At 38.5% G+C, this 20303-nt stretch overlaps 1 protein-coding gene across 3 annotated transcripts in view; it reads right to left on the reverse strand.

The window, feature by feature from the left end:
* Positions 1-305: 305 nt before the first annotated feature.
* The window catches only part of NXPE3 (neurexophilin and PC-esterase domain family member 3), a 42773-nt gene continuing 22775 nt past the window's right edge, over positions 306-20303 (reverse strand). For all 3 annotated transcript variants that reach the window (XM_047099732.1, XM_047099733.1, XM_047099734.1), the window contains 3 exons: positions 14049-14122; positions 4221-4427; positions 306-1879 (listed from right to left, as the gene is read on the reverse strand). In XM_047099732.1, the coding sequence (XP_046955688.1) occupies positions 1329-1879; positions 4221-4427; positions 14049-14122 (832 nt within the window). In that variant the 3' untranslated portion in view covers positions 306-1328. The remainder of the gene's footprint in view (positions 1880-4220; positions 4428-14048; positions 14123-20303) is intronic.

Genomic DNA, 20303 nt, shown 5'->3' on the forward strand with positions numbered 1-20303 from the left:
TTTAAACCCCAAATTCCTTGACCCATTCCCCACTCACACTCTGTGTCTCTCTCTCTCAAAAATAAATAAACATTAAAAAAAACTTCTTAACTCCAAATTCCGCGACCCATTCTCCTAAGAGAATGCTTTTAGCATCAGTCTTCATCTCTAAAGTCTCTCCAGTCTCTTCATATGTCCATTAAGGGATAACTAAAACTAGATTGTAATCCATTCTGGCTCAAAAAGAAAAGAGTGCTTACTAAATGGCCCCATGCTAGCCTAAACCCATTTAAAATTAATAAGGCAAAGACAGTCAAGTAAAATTGTTAGTATCTTAAGATAGCAGTTTTTTACTTCCAAGCATTACAGGATATGTGTACCTTATGTCCCCATCAAGAAATACTTGTTACAGATCTCAATATCTAACTTCTAATTAGATTTTCATTTCTAATGTTGGTATGTGATCCAAACTAACAACCAAAAAAGAAACACTTGAAATTGATGGAAGTAACTTGTACAAGTTTATAATAAACAACGGCGTTCTTTACATAAAAGTCAGTTCTTAAAACCCTCAAACTTCAAAACACAAAAATAAATTTCCATTTATACATTTCCCCCTTCCAGTTCCAAAAGTGATTATTTTAAAGTATTCGTCATGTAAAATTTAGCTGAATCAAGTAAGTAACAACTGCCCAATGCAAGTATCAGTGCAACACACAGATTTCATATTAACCGCTTTCGTATTCTCCTTTTGCTTCTTTTCTAGATAAAAGCAGAACACTGTAAATGTTCTCACTAAAAAATTCTAACCAAAGATACTGGCCTTTTCAAGTAGTTCAAAAAAGGTGAATCAAGAGAAACTCCTGAGACACAGCAGGCTCCAGTGTGTCACAGGAGCCCCTAACCATACGCCTCATCAGTTCATCACACTGAAGATGGACCCACCGTGCTATTCATGCAGATAAGCACAATCGCCCTTACCAGATAAGCTACACACACTCCACTACCAACCATTTAGGTCAGAACATTTTTCAGTTTTTAGCATAGTAATCTCCCCTCTCCGGAGAGGCTAATTCAAACACACTCATTAGCATCTTTGGTTACAAGGGCAATACAGTGCGTAGATGTTGTTAATAATGGTTCTCCCATGGCTATGTAAAGATTGGAATAAATCCTGTAGGTAGATATAAATGCAACCTGCATTTTCTAAGCTCCTTACAAATCATTATATAAAGTCCAGCTCTTTCTGAAATTTTGTACATATCAGTAGCAGCAATATCTCCATGGGGCCTCCCATAAACTGTCTCTAATGCAGAAAATGTGATTCCTCCAGTTCCTTCCAGGGCAAGCTAGGTCTCCAAGGGGCACACAAAGGACAAGAACATGTCCAGTTGGTTCTTCACAATAACTTCATCCGGATGTAGCTTGTGGGGTAAATAATGAGCCAGGGTCATCTCCCAGGCATCAACAAGATACACTCCAACCCCTGAGAACATCTTCCGAAGGATGGTGTCCAGCTGGAAGTTGTACCAGTCACTGTTGAAAAGGCTCACTTCAGGCCCCAGCTCTTGGGCATTGGCTGTCCGGATGACTATCACAGTCTTAGGGCTTCGATCCAGGAGCTGGACCACTGCTCGACGGATATTCCTGAGCCGCCGGATATACACTTCCAAAGGGAAGGTGCTGAAATGAGACCATATAGCTATGGCAATCACTGTGTTCTTCCCTCCCACGATGCCATTCAGCTCATTTGCCACATAACGAAGCTCATTGCTAAAGACAGTTGTAAAACGGATGGGTGGACCATGGCAGCGATATTTGAGCAGGATGTTGTGCTTCTGGTCCACCGCAAGGAAGGGACCCACATTCTTGGGACTACCCAAGTTAAACTCCACTAAATCTGAAACAAGGAAAATTCAAATTCATAAAAATGTTCAAAACAAGCACATATATTATGATCATGTTTTACTTAGTGGCTTAAGAGAACTTTTTTTTTTTTTAAATAAAAGTACCACAAAAGTACAACAAAAAGGTACAACTGTAAAGGTAATACCTATTTCACTGGCCTCAATGGACTTTTATTCTAACATATTATTTAAACCATCAGTAATAGATTCTATATGTATGTCTATATACCTCAGAAGCAAAATGACCTGTTTACTTCTAACCATTAGGTCAAGAAATCTTCCTGTAGGTACTGATTGCTAAATATCTAAAAATCAATTTGGCATTTATACATCACTATTCTAACATATAAATACTATTTCTTCCAGGATGAGGGCTATAACTTGTGCTTTTTTAAGTAAACACGTAACAGTAACCAAATACTTTTTGAAATACATGAAAGAAACAAGCAACCCTGTTTCTTTTGACTTTCAGTTTCACCCTATGGGTGGAAAATCATATTAATGTCTTACAGAATGTCTATCTCTGTCACAAGAATAACAAAGACAGCAGACAAGTTAGAATTCACTTTTCCCTTTCCTTTATCTAAGTTGTGTTTCAAAGTCCAGCTCTTCTGAGGTCTTCTGAAGGTCCCAGGAATCAGTCAGGATTTCTCTTTTGTTACTTCTGAAAAACCCTGTCTGTAAAATTCATCACTTAGCATATGCCCCATAAGGAAAGAGGGCCTGTCTCATATCCCTGAATGTCCCTACAAGTGCCTTACAGAGAACAGACTAAGTAACTTCTGGCAATCCAAGTCCATTAACACTTCCTAAGTACCTATTCAGGGCCAGCCACTGTAGTGCCACTAGCCAGCACTGCTCAGATAGATAAGTCACAGTCCTTGCTCTCAAGGAGTTTACAGCCAATTCTGAAGAACTAACATCACACCCTAATTGTCCTACATTCTTCTTAAGGGTTAAAGTTTTCACTCTTCTCTCCATTCAGTCCTAGTCTCCTCTTCCAGATCTTCGTACCTAAATCATTACTACTTAGCATTTGGCTCCATTTAAACTGAACAAGCTCAAGCTACCATTTTTTTCATTTGATTAAAATCAAGCACCAGCACAAGGCTTTATCAGGTGAAAATCTATCTGCAAAGGATACAGTGGAAAATAATTATGACACTCAATGTGATCACTGCTATGAACGGAAATATTGAGCTCTGTCATTAGAACTTAAACAAACAACTACAGACTTCTGGAGGGCCCTGCCCAGTCAGCATCAAAACATGCTTAGCATTATGCCATACAAATTATATCCCTTTTCCTAGTTTTTAATTTATGCTTTATTGACCAAACTCAACTATGCTTGTGTCAATAAAAAAACAAAAGCACAACAAAAACTGGAATTAACTTTCCACTTTTGGGGACCGTATCTACTTCTTCCGTTCCTTTGAAAAATTAAATCTGAAATGAGGTTAGTGTAAAAAAAATAAAAGAGAAAAACAACACCAACAACAGCTCACAACAAACTATGGGAATTTGCTTTATGGAAAGTCCTGCCCATGTATAGCCCTCAAAAATAGTTCCCATGGAATTATTTATCAGCTCTCTCAATTGTAAGCAGGGTCTTCAGTACTGTTACCTGAGATTCATTCCTCCTCACTCCATCCACACCTTCCACAAAGAGGAAAAGGCCCATTTGAATAAGGGAGGGCCTTCCAATGAGTGTGGCTTTATTCCGAGTCTGGAGGGCACCCCAGGAGCCCAGCAGTGACACCAGGAAGCTAAGAATGCTGGGACTTACCAAGACTCCCTCAGTAGGAGCCAGCTCATCTCAGAATCATATCAATGGAATGCCCAGCAGATGACACCGGAAAGGCTATATACTGCATGGATGTATTAAAATGGACCACAGTCTGTTTGGCTGCTTCCTTCCAGTTAAATCTATTTTAAACTTGAAGTCTGACTAAACAGAACTAGGAGAGAAACAACTGAAAATGTCCACCTCTGTTTTATAGCCCAGAATATCAGAAGTAAAAGACACCTATAAGGTGATTCTGTCCAGCTGCCCCGTTGCACATGGAGAAATAAAGCCCTGGGAAGTAAATAACATGTCCAAGGTCACACAGCTCATCAGTGGTATGAACTTCAATTCCAGTGCTTCCATCAATACATCACAACCCCACCATGGATCAGAAACCATCACACATCTCTCCAGGGTCAGGACACCTGTTTAGTCCTACAGAGAAATAACTACTTCCTCACCTGATGCCCTTCCTCGGGCACTGGCGTGAAGAAAGTTGATTTTGTGCATGCGGAAAAGAATTATGAAACAAAATGCAAAGTACCAACCTGGAACAAACGTAGTAAGGTATTCAAACCATTGCCTGATTGTTGAGTCACCAAACAAATACACCACTTTTCTTTGTAAGCATTCTGTAATGTTGTCAGGGTCATTAAACTGGCGCATCTTAAACTTTCTGGGCCTCCACTGATCTTTATAATAATACCCAGAAGGAAAAGTTCCTGAGCCATGAGATAGTTCTAGATTGTTGGTTTCTGAGAAGAAAAAGGAAACAAAATTAGATATTCTGAAAGTCTCCTCCAACTAACCATACATGGAAAATGTTCCAAGAAACAAAATTATGGCCCTATATCTGTTAGCGTGCTGGTATCTGGGTAACATTTCCCACCATCACATCTCAAAGAAATCCCAGACTTTCCCCTTGCTACAAAAGGTTCTCCTTTGCACAAAAATAGGAAGATGTGAAATGTGTGTGAGGGTATTATTGGTGGACAGAGGCAAAAAGGGGACTTTGGGCATTCCCTCTGATTATGCATGTTTTTATCAAAGCCAAAAATAAAGGCAGGCAAATACCATGGAAATGTGTAGACATTAACTATTGTCTAGCATTTTCCCAGAATAAGTTTCTCATCCAAAGGCCTATGAGGCAAGTAACACCTTAAATTCATATTTTACATACGCATAGTAATATTAGCCCACTGTTCCTCAACCTAATAAAAGGAAAATTTTAACCCATGGGTCCCGCAATCAAATAGTAATTCAGATAACCACCACTTAATACAGCGAAGAAACCAAATACACACACTCTAAAGAACTATTTCCCACGTTACAAAAGGTTCAGAAGAATGTACAAATATTACAATGAGCAATATTTAAAATGCAGCAGCAGTTTGTACTCATGGCTGTAGCCCAGCTACACATGACATGAGAGGCAGGACACCCTTCAAAGGGAAAGTCAACATCCTTCTTCCCTAACACCTCCCTTGGAAAATGCTGTTGTGGAAACAACACACTTTAAGTGCTTCAAAATAAACAGACAGGGATGGCTAATATTTCTTGAGAGTTTACTCTGCAATTAAATATATTATCTCATACGATGCTCACAATAACCCTTTAAAGTAGGTCCTAGTGTAAACCCTGCCTTTTGGAACAGCAACTTGACTTAGATCCAGAGCTAACAAGCAGCAAAGCCAAGACCTGATCCAAGCAGGTGAGCCCCAAAGCCCATGGTCTAACCACTGTGCTATATATACCACGTCTCAAAAACAGAGGTTTGTAGATGTCAGCCATTTTCTTTTTGGATTTTTTCCTGAAGGTGTACACTTACTTGTTTCTAACACTCAAATCTACAATCTTCAAATACCATCAATTATTTTACATCACTTCCTTACACACCCCAAAGCTTAAACCTTGATCATAATCCAGTAATTCTCCAGTCTCACCTGTTAAACCACAATTCAAAATCCAAATGTTTATACAACTCAGAAATCTAAATTTGAGCCCCATATTTGTGACTATTTTCAGCTTATTATCTTGATATTATAAGATAATACTCAAAATTATTTTGGTTTTATTCCCTTCAAAGAAGATGCCCTATTTGACAGATAGTGCATATTTAACCTTTTAATTCAGCCATCTGCTAATTCTTTGAAGGTTCAGGGCCTAAGCTGAAAAGTAAACAGCATTTTTAAAAGCTTTACTTGGAAAATGTTATTGTCAAAGAAAAGAAAAGGGGGGGGTAAATATTTATTTGGCTTATTCATAAACAGTTTCTCCACATGTTACCAAGTATGACTTTACTATGTTACCACACCTTGCCCAAAGCTTCCTCATTATATCATCATGTCAAGGTTATACAGACAGGGAGCTCCAGAGCAGACACCTGGGGCCCAAAGAAAACATCTACTAGAAGGGGAATTAAAAGTGATTTTGAAGTTACACTTTTTACCATGGTTAATTCAGAAGATTTGGCTATTCTGTGCCAAATACATGTTATAAAGGAAAGTGTATATCACACAGGAAACAATTACCATTTCCATTCAAATGTTAATTTTATTTACTACCAGAGTTAAGTCAAGCAAAGCAAATCAATTACTGAACTGACATTAATTCTTCACACATGCAGCACTAGATAACAGAGCAGATTTTTAAAGTGTAATGCATGTACCTACATTGCCCTCTTATGGTCAGTGGAGACAAAAACATTTCTTACTTTATTAAGACTTTAAGCAGTCTGAAGTTCTTTAAAAAGACCGCATTTCTTGGAACTTGGAATGCATTTTCACATAAGATATGAAAGTCTCTTAAATCAATAATATAACCCCTAATGAACTATACATGTGGAATAAAAATAGTTTTGTGGGTTTTTTTAATTTATTCGAGAGAAGGGGAGAGAGAGAGAGAAAGCACAAGCAGGAGAAGGGCAGAGAGAGAGGGAGAGAATCCCAAGCAGGCTCCTCATTGTCAGCGCAGAGCCTGATGAGGGCCTCAAACTCACAAACCATCAGATCATGACCCGAGCCAAAACAGAGTCAGACACTTAACTGACTGATACACCCAAGCGCCCCCAAAATAGTTTTAAAACAAAACGGAGTTATTGCTTAGATTTTACAGTTTTCTTAAATACTGATGGTGAAGGAAGTAGTTTTTGTGGATGGTTATCAAAAGCAGATAAGATCTTTATGCAAAATCAGCAGGGATAGCTTCAATTATCTGCAGGTTAAGGTCCCTGCTTCTCTAAAATGTCTTGGCTTCTCTTTAAAACTCATAGCTTATAGTTTCCTCCAAAGGGTGTCATCCCATGTCATTCATTAGCCAAAACGAGGACTATTTGGACCACAAAAGGGACAAAACAAGAGAAGAGCAGAGAAAAAAATTTCCCTCAACTATCTAGAAAGAGCTGGGTGAGAGGGAGACAGTGTGAATTAAGACTGGGAGGTATGAGTGAGTGCATGTTAGTGCACACGTCCCTTAACTTCATAGCATAGAATTATCTGTAGAAGTGAGAAAAGTAAAAGGCAGGCCAATGAGGAGTATATAGTTCATGAGAGAAAAAACAAGACAAGACAAAGAAAGAGAATCAAACAATTCCTCTCCTCAAGGAACACAATTAGCACCGGAACGCTTGGGTGCCATCTCAGGGAGATGAGAAATGAGGACAGCGTGTGTCGAGCTGTTCAGGTACAACTTGTCAAGCACTGGGACTACGAGAAGTCCTGGCTACACAGCAGTTATTATAGCTTGAGTTTACCCTTGAGTCTCCCCCTGGAAAACCTTGGGAATTTAATTTTTTTCTTTATACTTTAGTCCCCTAAAACCTAAGCATTTTTCGGAGGGAAGCTAAACAGGTACAGGTAGAAATACCTATAGATTAAAAGAATGCTGAAAGGACCTCAGATAATGGCTAGTCCAAATGTCTTTTAAAGGTGAAGATGGTACGTCACAGAGGGACTTGCCGAAGTTTCCCAGAGAGCGGTAGAGCCAGCTAGTGGTAAAGGTGGTCCTGTTTACAAAGGCATACATTTCACTACTGATACAGTTGTGGGGAGCTTCCTACTCCCAAATGATATCAGTCAGTTGGATTTTACATAGCATATGAGCCCTTTGATTTTCTAAGTTAACCAAATAAAATGTATTCTGTACCAAGTATTTTTTCCAACTGAAGGTGGTTGTCTTTAAAATAGCTTTGTCCAGGGGTGCCTGGGTGGTTCAGTCGGTTAAGCATCCAACTCTTGGTTTTGGCTCAAGTCACGATCTCACAGTTCCCTGAGTTCATGCCCTGCTCGGGCTCTGCACTGACAGTACGGAACTTGCTTGGGATTCTCTCTCTCTTTCCCCCTACTCAAAATAAATAAATAAACCTTTTTTTTTTTTTTTAAAGTAGCTTTGTCCACTTTGTTGTGATAGCAACTTTCCATTTTCTAAACAACCTCATAGTGAGGTCTCATCCATAAAGTCATTAGTATGGTTTTCATCGAACAACATAAAACACTATTTTATCATTTACTCCACCATTTGGATGCATTTAGAAACTAGAGAGTTGATGAACTCCACTACTGCAGACAAACCCAAACGTTAAGACATCCTCCCCCACACCTCCCAAGCATATTAAGGGATAGCAGAAAAAGGGCTAGACTCGAGTCAGAGGTCCTGGTTTATGTCTGACTCCACGTCTCCAATAGGAGACCCCAGAAATCACTTAAAACTCTCATCTTACTCGTCTCCTGTATTCTCAGAGTCTAGTCTAGCATCAGACACAGAGCAGATGTCAAAATGATGATGTATCAGTCTCTGGACCTTGCTTCAATTACCTATAAAATGGGTAAATTATTAGTTACTTTGAAGGGCTGTTGTGAAAGTTCAATGCTATAGTAGTATTAATAGTTTTTAATCATAAAGGGCAACACTGGAATGCTAGAAATATTCTATACGTTCTAAACATTCTATATCTTTGTATGGGTGGCAGTAATTGTATTAGTTTTCTATTGGTGCATGGCAAATCACCACAAACTTAGTAACTTAAAAACAAGAGACATTTAATATCACATAGTTCTGCCAAGAGTCCAGGGCATGACATAGCTGGGTTCCCTGCTAAGGGTCTCACAGGTTGAAATCAGGTTGACAGCAGGACTGTGTTCCTTTCTGTAGACAAGAGAAATCTGCTTCCAACCCCATTCAATTACTGGCCAGATTCAGTTCCTTGTGGTTATAATACTGAGTTTCTTGTTTCCTTGGTCACTGTCAGCCAGGGAATGCCCTTCAGCTCCTAGAAACTGTCTACATTTCTTGCCACATGGCCTCCTCCATCTTTAGAGCCAGCAACAAAGAATCCCGCTCACATGGAAGCCTTCTCACACTTTGAATTTCTTCAAGAAGAACTTGGTCCCTATTGAGGGCTTATCCAATTAAGTCAGGTCTGCCCAGGATAGTATCTCTTTTTTTAAAGTCATGGGAGTGATATACTATCACATTTACAGGTCCTTCCCACACTCAAGAGAAAAAGAATTATATAAAGGCATGGATCAGTGGGAGTCATCTTAGAATTCAGCCTACCACAGTTACAGATACAAATGTAAAATTCCATTGTACTATATATTTGCAATCCACATACTATACTGTACGTAAGATACACCTCAAAAGATAAAGAAAAGGGGCGCCTAGGTGGCTCAGTCAGTTGAGTGTCCAACTTTTGATTTCAGCTTTGGTCACAGTCCCAGGGTTGTGGGCTTGAGCCTGGGTCCTGCAACGGTCTCTGTGCTGAGTGTGGATCCTGCTTGGGATTCTCTCTCTCTCTCTCTCTCTCTCTCTCTCCTTCTGGCCCTCTCTTCCACTGGCTCTCTTTCTTTCTAAAATATAATTAATTAATTAATTTTTTAAAAAGATAAAGAAAATAGCAAAAGGCTACAAAGATGTTAATGCTTATTCTGTTGCTATTAAATCTAGTTTTATCCCAAACTCTCAGTAAGCTTCTCCCCAAAATATGAACTCTAGTTTAGTTGTTGAAGAGGTTAGAAGCCATCAAGGCTTCTATCAGGCTATGATGATCTAGGGACCACAGTACAGGTGCTAATAAAAATTCAGCAGCAATTCTGACACTGGGAAAGCCTGTCAGAAACCAGATACTTATCCCTGATGAGCTATTTTCATCTAATTAAAAGCTATGTTTCTTTGCTTTTGACTGGAATTATACCCATGCATGGGGGAAGACAGGTAATCTCAAACAGTTCAGCAGACTAAATATGCACCTTAGAATAAGTTTAACTTGCAGGAAAATCAATTAACTAATACTTTTTAAAAATGTTGATAGGGAAATAAAACCCTTCAAAATATAGGATTCATAAGTAAAATAATAAAAGTGGAAAGACTATGAACCCTTCCAAGTCTAGGTCAAATAACACACAAATGGGTGTGAAACATGTCAGAGAGTAAGGAAGTGCTTAAGGAAAAAAAATGTGTATACACACACACATACACACACATATACACACACACATATATATACACATATATGTATACATACACACACATATATATACACATATATACGTATCATAGGTACATATATACGTTAGCATGTCAAAGGGGCATAGGGGCCAAATTAAAAAAGTTCCCAATTGCCAAAATTGGAGCAATTAGAGCAACAAAATAAATAACAGTTGAATTCGGTAATAATCCAAAAAATGAGATAAATAATCATGAGCCATGAGTCTATATGGACATAATTAAATAAATGGGAAAGAAGGGACAACTCTTCCTTACAGAAAAATTCCAATTAATAAATGTCTTAGAAATGAGAGATTAGAAAGTCACCATTAAATACCACCCAAATAATTGCTGCTGACAAGATCTATTAATGAATGCTAAAATTAGTGGGTGAAAGTATAAGCAGAAATAGGATGTTTACATCCTGATGGAATACAGAGACATCCAGGATGTCTTTGTATTAGTTTCCTGTGGCTACTATAACAGATTACCACATATTCAGTGGCTTAAAACAACACAAATTTATCCTCTTACAGTTTTGGAGGGAGGCCAGAAATCCAAAATCAGTATCACCGATACCAAATCCAAGGTATCAGTAAGGCCATGCTTTCTCTGGAGGAGCTAGGGAAGAATCTGTTCCCTTTCCTCTTCCACACCTGTATTCTTTGGCTCATGGCCTCTTTCTCCATTTGTTAAGCCAGCAGCATGGCATCTTCAAATTTCTCTCTACTTCCACTGTCACATTGTCTTCTGCTTTTGTATGAAATCTCCCTCTTCCTCCCTCTTAAAAGGACACTTGTGATTGCATTTAGGGCCCACTCAGATTATCCGGATAATCTCTCCCCATCTCTAGACCCTTAGCTTAATCACACATGCAAAATTTCCTTTGCCATCCATATATAGCAACGTTCACAAATTTGAGGAATTAAGATCTGGATATCTCTGGGGGCCATTATTCAGCCTACCACAGTCTCAAAGTATCTCCCCAGGATACAGAGAAGAGAACCCTGACAGACACCACTTTAACCAGGTGATCAAATTTAACATTGTTAACAGAACATATTGACATCATGTACTCCCTTAAAAGGACACAACATCATTTCTGTGCTATTCTTCCAAAAATGCATACTCTCATTCCAATCATTAGAAAACACTTAAAAATCCAAATTTAGAAACATTCTAAAAAATATCTGACCAAAGTTCTTCAAAGTGTAAAGGTCAAGATAATGTCACAGAAGGAAGACTAAAGAAACATGGTGACTAAATGCAACCTGGGATTCTGCATGGGATTCTAAAACAGAAAAAGGACATTGGTGGAAAAACTCATGAAATCCAAGTAAACTCTACAGCTTAGTTAATGATACTGTACTGATGTTAAAACCTTAGTTTTGGAAGTATTCTGTGGTTATATAAGATGTTAGCATAAGGGGAAGCTGGGTGTAGGCTATACAGGAACTTTATACTATTTTTGTAACTTATTTTAAGTCTAAAATATTCCAAAAACAAAATATATATATATTAAAAAAGAGAAAGAAAGGAATGAAGGGAGGAACATAGGGAGGGAAGGTGGGAGGCATGTGAGCCCTTGGTTTAGGGTCTTTGAGTGCGCCCTGCTGGTCATGAGAGTGAACTGCAGTGAAGTCCTCCAAGGCTGGGTGTCTTTGATGTTATGTAAAGCAATTTCCCTTCTCTTTTCCTTCCAGTAATGTACCTGCTCTGAGGGGGTCTTCTCAAAGCCAAGCTATTCTCCTACTGATTCACGGTTCCTTTCTTCCTCTAAAAATCCATCAAAAGTCTCACTAGTTCCACCAGATCTCTCTAGTTCTCTCACTAGTTCTCTCTAAACAGAACAGTACATCACAAACCCACAAACACTTACTGGCTGAACATCGAGACCTGTCAGGTGCAGGTAAACCATCCAAAACTCCACCCGCTGACCATCCCACTAGACATCCAGGGATAAGGCAGCCACGCCAGAAGACTGGGGCTGGGGCAGAGAAGGATAGAGTATGAGGAGTGCAGGACTAGGGGGAACAGACGCGAGGTTGAGGCCCAGGCAAATAAAGGCAAATAAAAGTATTTCTATTAATGATGTTTCATATGTGAATCTTTTAAGGGGCGCCTGGGTGGCACAGTCGGTTAAGCGTCCGACTTCAGCCAGGTCACGATCTCGCGGTCCGTGAGTTCCAGCCCCGCGTCGGGCTCTGGGCTGATGGCTCAGAGCCTGGAGCCTGCTTCCGATTCTGTGTCTCCCTCTCTCTCTGCCCCTCCCCCGTTCATGCTCTGTCTCTCTCTGTCCCAAAAATAAATAAAAAAACGTTGAAAAAAAATTTAAATAAAATTAGTAACTCACTGGCTTCAAGTAAATAAAATACAGCTTTCATTAGGAAAAGACTGAGATTTCTTGTGGCACATGATAGTGGAGACCAGAGATATATAGACTGGCAGTATCCTGGCTGTATCTGGGCCACAGACAATAATTTTATTTAGCCCACACAATATTTTAAATGTTTGCAATTGGATGCCAATGTTTTGAAATCTGGAGATATTACATTTAAAGATTAAGGATTAAGACTTCTGATTTTTGTTCATGGAAAAAAGAAACCCTATACATCTGAGCACATTTCTGCACAACAAAGCAGCAAGAGCTGTAGACAGGCTGTGCTTGCACTTAGGTTCTTCCCCCACCATTCACACAAGGCATGCTTATGACTAATACACACCCTGGCTAGATTCACATGTATTGCACGCCTAGGCCCTATGGCAATAGTGTTTGCCAGTATCTGTGCAGTATCTATCATATATACTGTCATATATGCTTTCAACAGCCAAAAGGGCCTTGCCATCTGCATAAGTTTCCTTAATAATATTCATCCTTTCTTTCTAAAAGTCACCGTGGCTAAAACAGAACAAATACATTTACTCTATATTGTTTTACTTTTAACAATACCCAATGCCAATGGATCAAAATCACCTGGAAGGTTTGCTAAAACCCAGATTGCTAGGCCCCACGCCCGAGTTTCTGATTCAGTAGCCTGAGGTAAGACCTAAGAATCTGCAATTCTAGCTGATTCTGCTAATGCAGAGATCACACGTTGAGAAAACCAGAGTTCAGTAACATAATGCTTTTGATTTTAAAAATTTCCTTGCCGATTTCATACACGTTTCTTGGATAACTCTAGAATAGTGATATCCGACAGAATTTCTGCAATGATGGATACACTACATTCCATATAAAATGCTGCCCAACATGGTAGCCACCAGCCACACATGGCTCCCGAGGATGTGTGACTTAAGAATTAAATTTTAGGGGAGCCTGGGTGGCTCAGTCAGTTAAGTGTCTGACTTTGGCTGAGGTCATGATCTCACAGTTTGTGGGTTCAGGCCCCGCATTGGGCTCTGTACTGACAGCTCAGAGCCTGGAGCCTGCTTCGGATTCTGTGTCTCCCTCTCTCTCTGCCCTTCCCCTGCTTGTGCTCTGGCTCTCTCTCTCTTTCTCTTAGAAATAAATAAACATTAAAAATTTTGTTTAAAAAAAAAGAATTACATTTTAATTTTTAGTTAATTTTAATTAATTTAAATTTAAATAGCCATGTGTGGCTAGTAGCTACCATATCGGACAGTATAGCACTGAAGTCTCTTGAGCAGCCAACCAGAGAGGGGAAGGGGAAGAAGACAACTTTCACAGCAGTATAAATAGCAAAGCCCAAGATTATGCACATAAGGTCTGATTTATTTTAATTAAAAAGCTCTTTTAGTATTTTCAATTGTGCCCAGAAGTAACCATGGCATATTAAAAGGAGGAAAGAAGTTTTCATAACATTTAGTGAAACCACAGAGCCACAACCCATTTAGCAAGAAAAACAACAAATCATCAAGCTCATTCTTTTTACCTTTTATTCTCCTGGGAATCACAGTCACCCAATCAGGTCCGCTGGAGTTGATTGGCATTTTGATATTGACACCACTTTAAAAGGAATAACAGGAATACAAGTTTAGATTTGAGAACATTTACTTTCTAATATGTACCTGCATTTGCAAATTAAAATAACAGGATTTCACAGAACCTTAAGATGAAATATTCTTATAAATGCTACTCAACACAATCAATTAATAAACCAGGTCTCTTAAAATAAGCAGGTTATGTGGATATATAAAGTGAATAGAAATTAAATATGTTTTTAATTTTTCACCACATAGCCCTGAGAGTATAATCTCTAAAATGACAAATTCTGGTTTAAATTCTTTATTCCCCTTGGACTCGGAAAATGGCTCACACTGATGAGAATGTCCATTCCGTCACTATCTAATTTTCAGATTATAAATCTATGTAGCATTAAATCACAGGTCAGATTCCTTAGGCCTTGCCCAGAACAGAGATGAGTCCTACTAGAGACACTTGTCCCCAGATATGTGCTCTTTCAGGACTTTGTTCACCATTGGTATGGCCCTATAGTGTCTCTTTCTAAAACATACTCCTCAGTGACACAGACTGTGTTTCACTCACCTTTTGTCTCCAGCACTTAGCACAGGCCCTGGGCTAGAGTCCATGCTTGGACAATATTAGATGGAGGGCTGTGTGAAAAAGTGGGAGAGTGTGGAGTCCAGGGAAAAAGTACTGGAAATTTGGTATAACTATGCCAGAAACTGGGTCACAACAATTACCTCTTACACTTAGGCCAAAAACAGACAAAAAAATAAAATGCTAACTTTCCAAATTCTTGATATGTGAACTTGAATCACAATATTTTGTTTTATCAAAAATCAGTTCAAAAGAGATATGTTCTTAAATAATTCTTAAGCTTCTAAATGAACAAAGGAAAAAAAAGAGAGAGACCAAAAAACAGATAGTACAAAAAACTATGGAGAACTGATGGTCACCAGAGGGAAGGTGGGCAGGGAGATGAGTGAAATCGGTAAAGAAGATTAAAGAGTACACTTCTATTGATTAGCACTGAGTAATATATGGAACTGTTGAATCACAATCAATATTATACACCTGACACTAATATAACACTGTATGTTAACCACACTAGAATTAAATTTTTTAATAAAATAAAAATATAATTTTTAAGCTTCTACTATGGGCCCGGCACTGTCCTAGATGTCAGGGATGTAACAATAAACAAGACACACAGCGTCTCCTCCTTCAGGGAAATGACATTCTAATGGGGAGACAAGAAACAAGGAAGGCAGTGCAGCTGACCTTGAACAACATGTGTTTTTTTGTTTTTGTTTTTGTTTTTGTTTTTGCTGCCTACAAGAGGATCATTTCTTTTTTTCAAACATTTTGGAAGTTTGCAGCCATTATTTCTTTATTTTTTCTTAAACTAACATTCAATCTTTATTATACACACACACACACACACGTATGTATGTGTATATATATATATGTGTATATATATATATATATATAATTTATTTCATTCTTTCTCATTGCCAAGTAATATTCCATTGTATATATAAACCACATCTTCTTTATCCATTTGTCAGTTGATGGACATTTAGGCTCTTTCCATAATTTGGCTATTGTTGAGAGTGCTGCTATAAACATTGGGGTACAAGTGCCCCTATGCATCAGTACTCCTGTATCCCTTGGGTAAATTCCTAGCAGTGCTGTTGCTGGGTTATAGGGTAGATCTATTTTTAATTTTTTGAGGAACCTCCACACTGTTTTCCAGAATGGCTGCACCAGTTTGCATTCCCACCAACAGTGCAAGAGGGTTCCCTTTTCTCCACATCCTCGCCAGCATCTATAGTCTCCTGATTTGTTCATTTTAGCCACTCTGACTGGCATGAGGTGGTATCTCAGTGTGGTTTTGATTTGTATTTCCCTGATGAGGAGTGACGCTGAGCATCTTTTCATTTCATGTGCCTGTTGGTCATCTGGATGTCTTCTTTAGAAAGTGTCTATTCATGTCTTCTGCCCATTTCTTCACTGGATTATTTGTTTTTCAGGTGGGGAGTTTGCTGAGTTCTTTATAGATTTTGGATACTAGCCCTTTGTCCGATATGTCATTTGCAAATATCTTTTACCATTCCGTCAGTTGCCTTTTAGTTTTGCTGATTGTTTCCTTTGCAGTGCAGAGGCTTTTTATCTTCACAAGAACCCAATAGTTCATTTTTGCTTTTAATTCCCTTGCCTTTGGAGATATGTCAAGTAAGAAATTGCTATGGCTGAGGTCAGAGAGGTTTTTTCCTGCTTTCTCCTCTAGGGTTTTGATGGTTTCCTGTCTCACATTCAGGTCCTTCATCCATTTTGAGTTTATCTTTGTGAATGGTGTAAGAAAATGGTCTAGTTTCATTCTTCTGCATGTTGCTGTCCAGTTCTCCCAGCACCATTTGTTAAAGAGACTATCTTTTTTCCATTCTTTCCTGCTTTGGATATTCTTTCCTGCTTTGTCAAAGATTAGTTTGCCATACATTTGTGGGTCCAATTCTGGAATCTCTATTTTATTCCATTGGTTCTCTGTGTCTGTTTTTGTGCCAATACCATACTGTCTTGATGATTACAGCTTTGTAGTAGAGGCTAAAGTCTGGGATTGTGATGCCTCCTGCTTTGGTTTTCTTCTTCAATATTACTTTGGCTATTCAAGGTCTTTTGTGTGAACAACATGGCTTTGAACTGTGCAGCTCCACTTATGCATGGATTTTTTCAATAAATGCAGTACAGTCCTGTAAATGTATTTTCTATTCCTAATGATTTTCTTAACGTTTTCTTTTCTCTAGCCTACTTTACTATAAGAATACAGTATATGTAATACAGCATACAAAATATGTGTTAATCAACTGTTCTTATCAGTAAAGGTTCTGGTCAATGGTAGAATATTAGCAAAGTCTTTGGGAAGTCAAAAGTTATAGCAGATTTTTGACTGTGCAGGTGGTTGGCACCTCTAAATCCTGAGACTTTTAAGGGTCAACTGTATGTTTAGAAAATAGTTTAAATAAGTTACATTTAGGAGAGAACATGACTTTTATTTTTTTTTTAATTTTTTTTCAACGTTTTTAATTTATTTTTGGGACAGAGAGAGACAGAGCATGAACGGGGGAGGGTCAGAGAGAGGGAGACAGAATCGGAAACAGGCTCCAGGCTCCGAGCCATCAGCCCAGAGCCTGACGCGGGGCTCGAACTCACGGACCGCGAGATCGTGACCCGGCTGAAGTCGGACGCTTAACCGACTGTGTCACCCAGGCGCCCCAGAACATGACTTTTAAAACAGCACAAATAAACTGCTTTCAGGGGAGAGCTTTAAGATAAGGAAAAGAAGAAAATATGCCCTTTGTAATTTTCCTGTAAAAATGTTTAACCTCAATCTGGTCATGTAGAAACAATAAGGCAGCAAATCCAAATTAAGGGACATCTACAAAGCAGTGACATCAAAACCTTAATGTCGTGAAAAACATGCTAGAGGAGGCGCCTGGGTGGCTCGGTCAGTTGAGTGTCCAACTCTTGGTTTTGGCTCAGGTCATGATCTCTTCATGAGTTTGAGACCCACATCTGGCTCTGCAACAGCAGGGTGGAGCCTGTTTGGGATTCTCTCTCTTTCCCTCTCTCTCTGCCCCTCCCCTGCTCACACTGTCTCTGTCTCTCTCAAAATAAATAAACAAAAAATCAAACAAACAAACAAACAAAAAAACACAAGCTAGAAACCTCATCCAAATTAAAGATTAAAGAGATAACTGAGGGTGCCTGAGTAGCTCAGTCAGTTGGTTAAGCGTCTAACTTTGGCTCAGGGCACAATCTCACATTTTGTGAGTTCGAGCCCTGCATGGGGCTCTCTGCTGTCAGCACAGAGCCCCCTTCAGATCCTCTGTCCCCCTCTCTCTCTGTCCCTCTCCTGTTTGTGTTCTCTCTCTGTCTCTCCCAAAATAAATAAACAAAATTTTAAAGAAAGGATAACTAAACACATTGTAAGTAATCATAGGTTAGATTAGTTAAAATAAAAATGACAGCTATAAAGGACATTATTGGGACAATCAGAGAAACTTGAGTATGGACTGTATATTCAATAATAGTATTGTATTAATGATAAATGCCCCAAGTGTGATAAATATGTTACAGTTATATGTTGGAGAAAGTTCATGTGCCAGGAGATGCATACCCATGAGGTGCAACACCATGTTGTCTGCAACTTACTCTCAAATGCTCTGGGAAGGGGGATAATTATACATCAACAGACATATATAGAAACACACATACAAAGAGAAAGAGAGAGAAAGCAAATGTGGCAAAACATTAACAATGGTGAATCTAAGTTAAAGCTATATGGATGTTCATTTTTATTATTCTTGCAGTGTTTCTAATGATTTGAAAGTTTTTTTAAGCACAAAGTTAGAAAAAAGAAAATATGAAATGATGCTAAAATATATGGGAAGCTTTTCATGTGAGAACCTCATTCTTTCAAAAAGCCTTCCTTTATATTAACAGAATATTTTAAGCAAAGTACTGTTGTTCTTTCTAAAACCAACATTTTTTAGGAGTAAAGAACAAAGATTAGATCACCTTAATTGTCCAACTGTTATTTAGAGAACCAAAGACCAAAGCTAAGCTTAATCCTTTCTGAATTAAGCAATGCTATGAGCCACCAAGGAAAAAAGGTAAAAATGGGTATCAGCTTAACATATTCAGGCCATGAGCTCAAAAAAGCACCCAAGGACACCTCAAAAAATCAATTTCAATCTTCTTCTTTTTATTTAGCTGATGTAAAATTTCAGAATTCTAATAAACAATGCAAGAAAAAAAATCAGTAGAACTATCAGATGTTTGATTCCCAAAAATGTTACCTCAAGCAACATCTTATCAGCAAACTTCTAGGTAAGTAGAATTTCTTAATGATTCTACTACAAAGTGCCATCAGTCAGCCTCATCCAGGATGTGCAAGTAAGGACAGAGACATAATTATTTCATCCTTCACGATTCACAGGTGTTTTCTGGTTTTAATGGTAGGATTTAGTGTCAGGAATATTCTTAAATTTTACACTTACTCTCAAATTTTTCTCCCACTTTTTTCCACATGGAATTTCAGTAAGTTATAAGCTGTGCTTCCTCTTTTTTGCTAAGCCACTAAGGAGACTGACAACCCAACCCTAAAGGGGAGGAACTGAGCAGTCTTCACACATAGGCAAAAAGTACACAGACCTGAAATCATCTGCTCACCGTCATTGATAAATAACGTGTCTGAAATTGAACCCAGGATTAAAACTAAAGCTAAAGTCCTTGTATACTCAGCCACACGACAAACTAGACAGTTTTCTGAAGAACAGTACAGTAAATACATTGAATAGTGCTCCCTCTGCTGGCATCTAAGAGCATCCCTCTAAAAGCATGGCATCAGTCCAGCAAACATGTATTTAAAACCGATACGACCAAAAGCAGACTCCAGAAATGAAAAATCAGAGCTTTGTTTGAGAAGCTCCTACATACGTTATAGTAGGAACATTTCCCTCACTGAGTAAGAAGTGGGCATAAAACATAAAATTTTTACGGTTGCCCAGAGGTACTCAACAAAACTACCTCTCCACCAAGGAGTATTTTTAAGTATTTATTTCAATAAAAAAATAAAAGGCATTTTTACATTCTGTCAAGTAATTGGACTTTTTGGCCATATGGCTTTTATAATTTTTTTCCTTAGGCATGTACTTCAGAACTGTACGAAATGTTGAAGAAAACATTTAATCCATACTGATCCCATACATTCCACTCTGCACATTATTCCGCATTTTCCGCTGAAAAAGTTTTACACTTATGTTCCACAAGAGAAATTTGTACACAATAATGCAAAAATTTCCCTAACTGTTAATTTAAAAAACATAGTTTGCCGTGATATTCCTGGTTTCCCATGTTTATCATTAAGTCAACCCAGCAATGTTGTCATATTCATAGTCCTTTTCCTATCAGTATATGATTTTAACAACTGATAATATGTCACTTAAAAATGTTTTTAAGGTTTATTTATTTATTTTGAGAGAGAGAGAGAGAAAGTCCAAGCAGGGGAGAGACAGGAAAGAGAGAATCCCAAGCAGGCTCTGCACCGTCAGCACAGAGCCCAAAGCAGGGCTCAATCTCACAAACCGTGAGATCATGACCTGAGATGAAACCAAGAGTAGGCTGCTTAACTGACTGAGCCACCTAGGTGCTCCTGAAATTT

Source organism: Lynx rufus, unplaced genomic scaffold (genome assembly GCF_022079265.1).
Source record: "Lynx rufus isolate CCGP_SWC_20201006 ecotype Redwood Valley unplaced genomic scaffold, mLynRuf1.p SCAF_5, whole genome shotgun sequence".
NCBI classification, from domain to species: domain Eukaryota; kingdom Metazoa; phylum Chordata; class Mammalia; order Carnivora; family Felidae; genus Lynx; species Lynx rufus.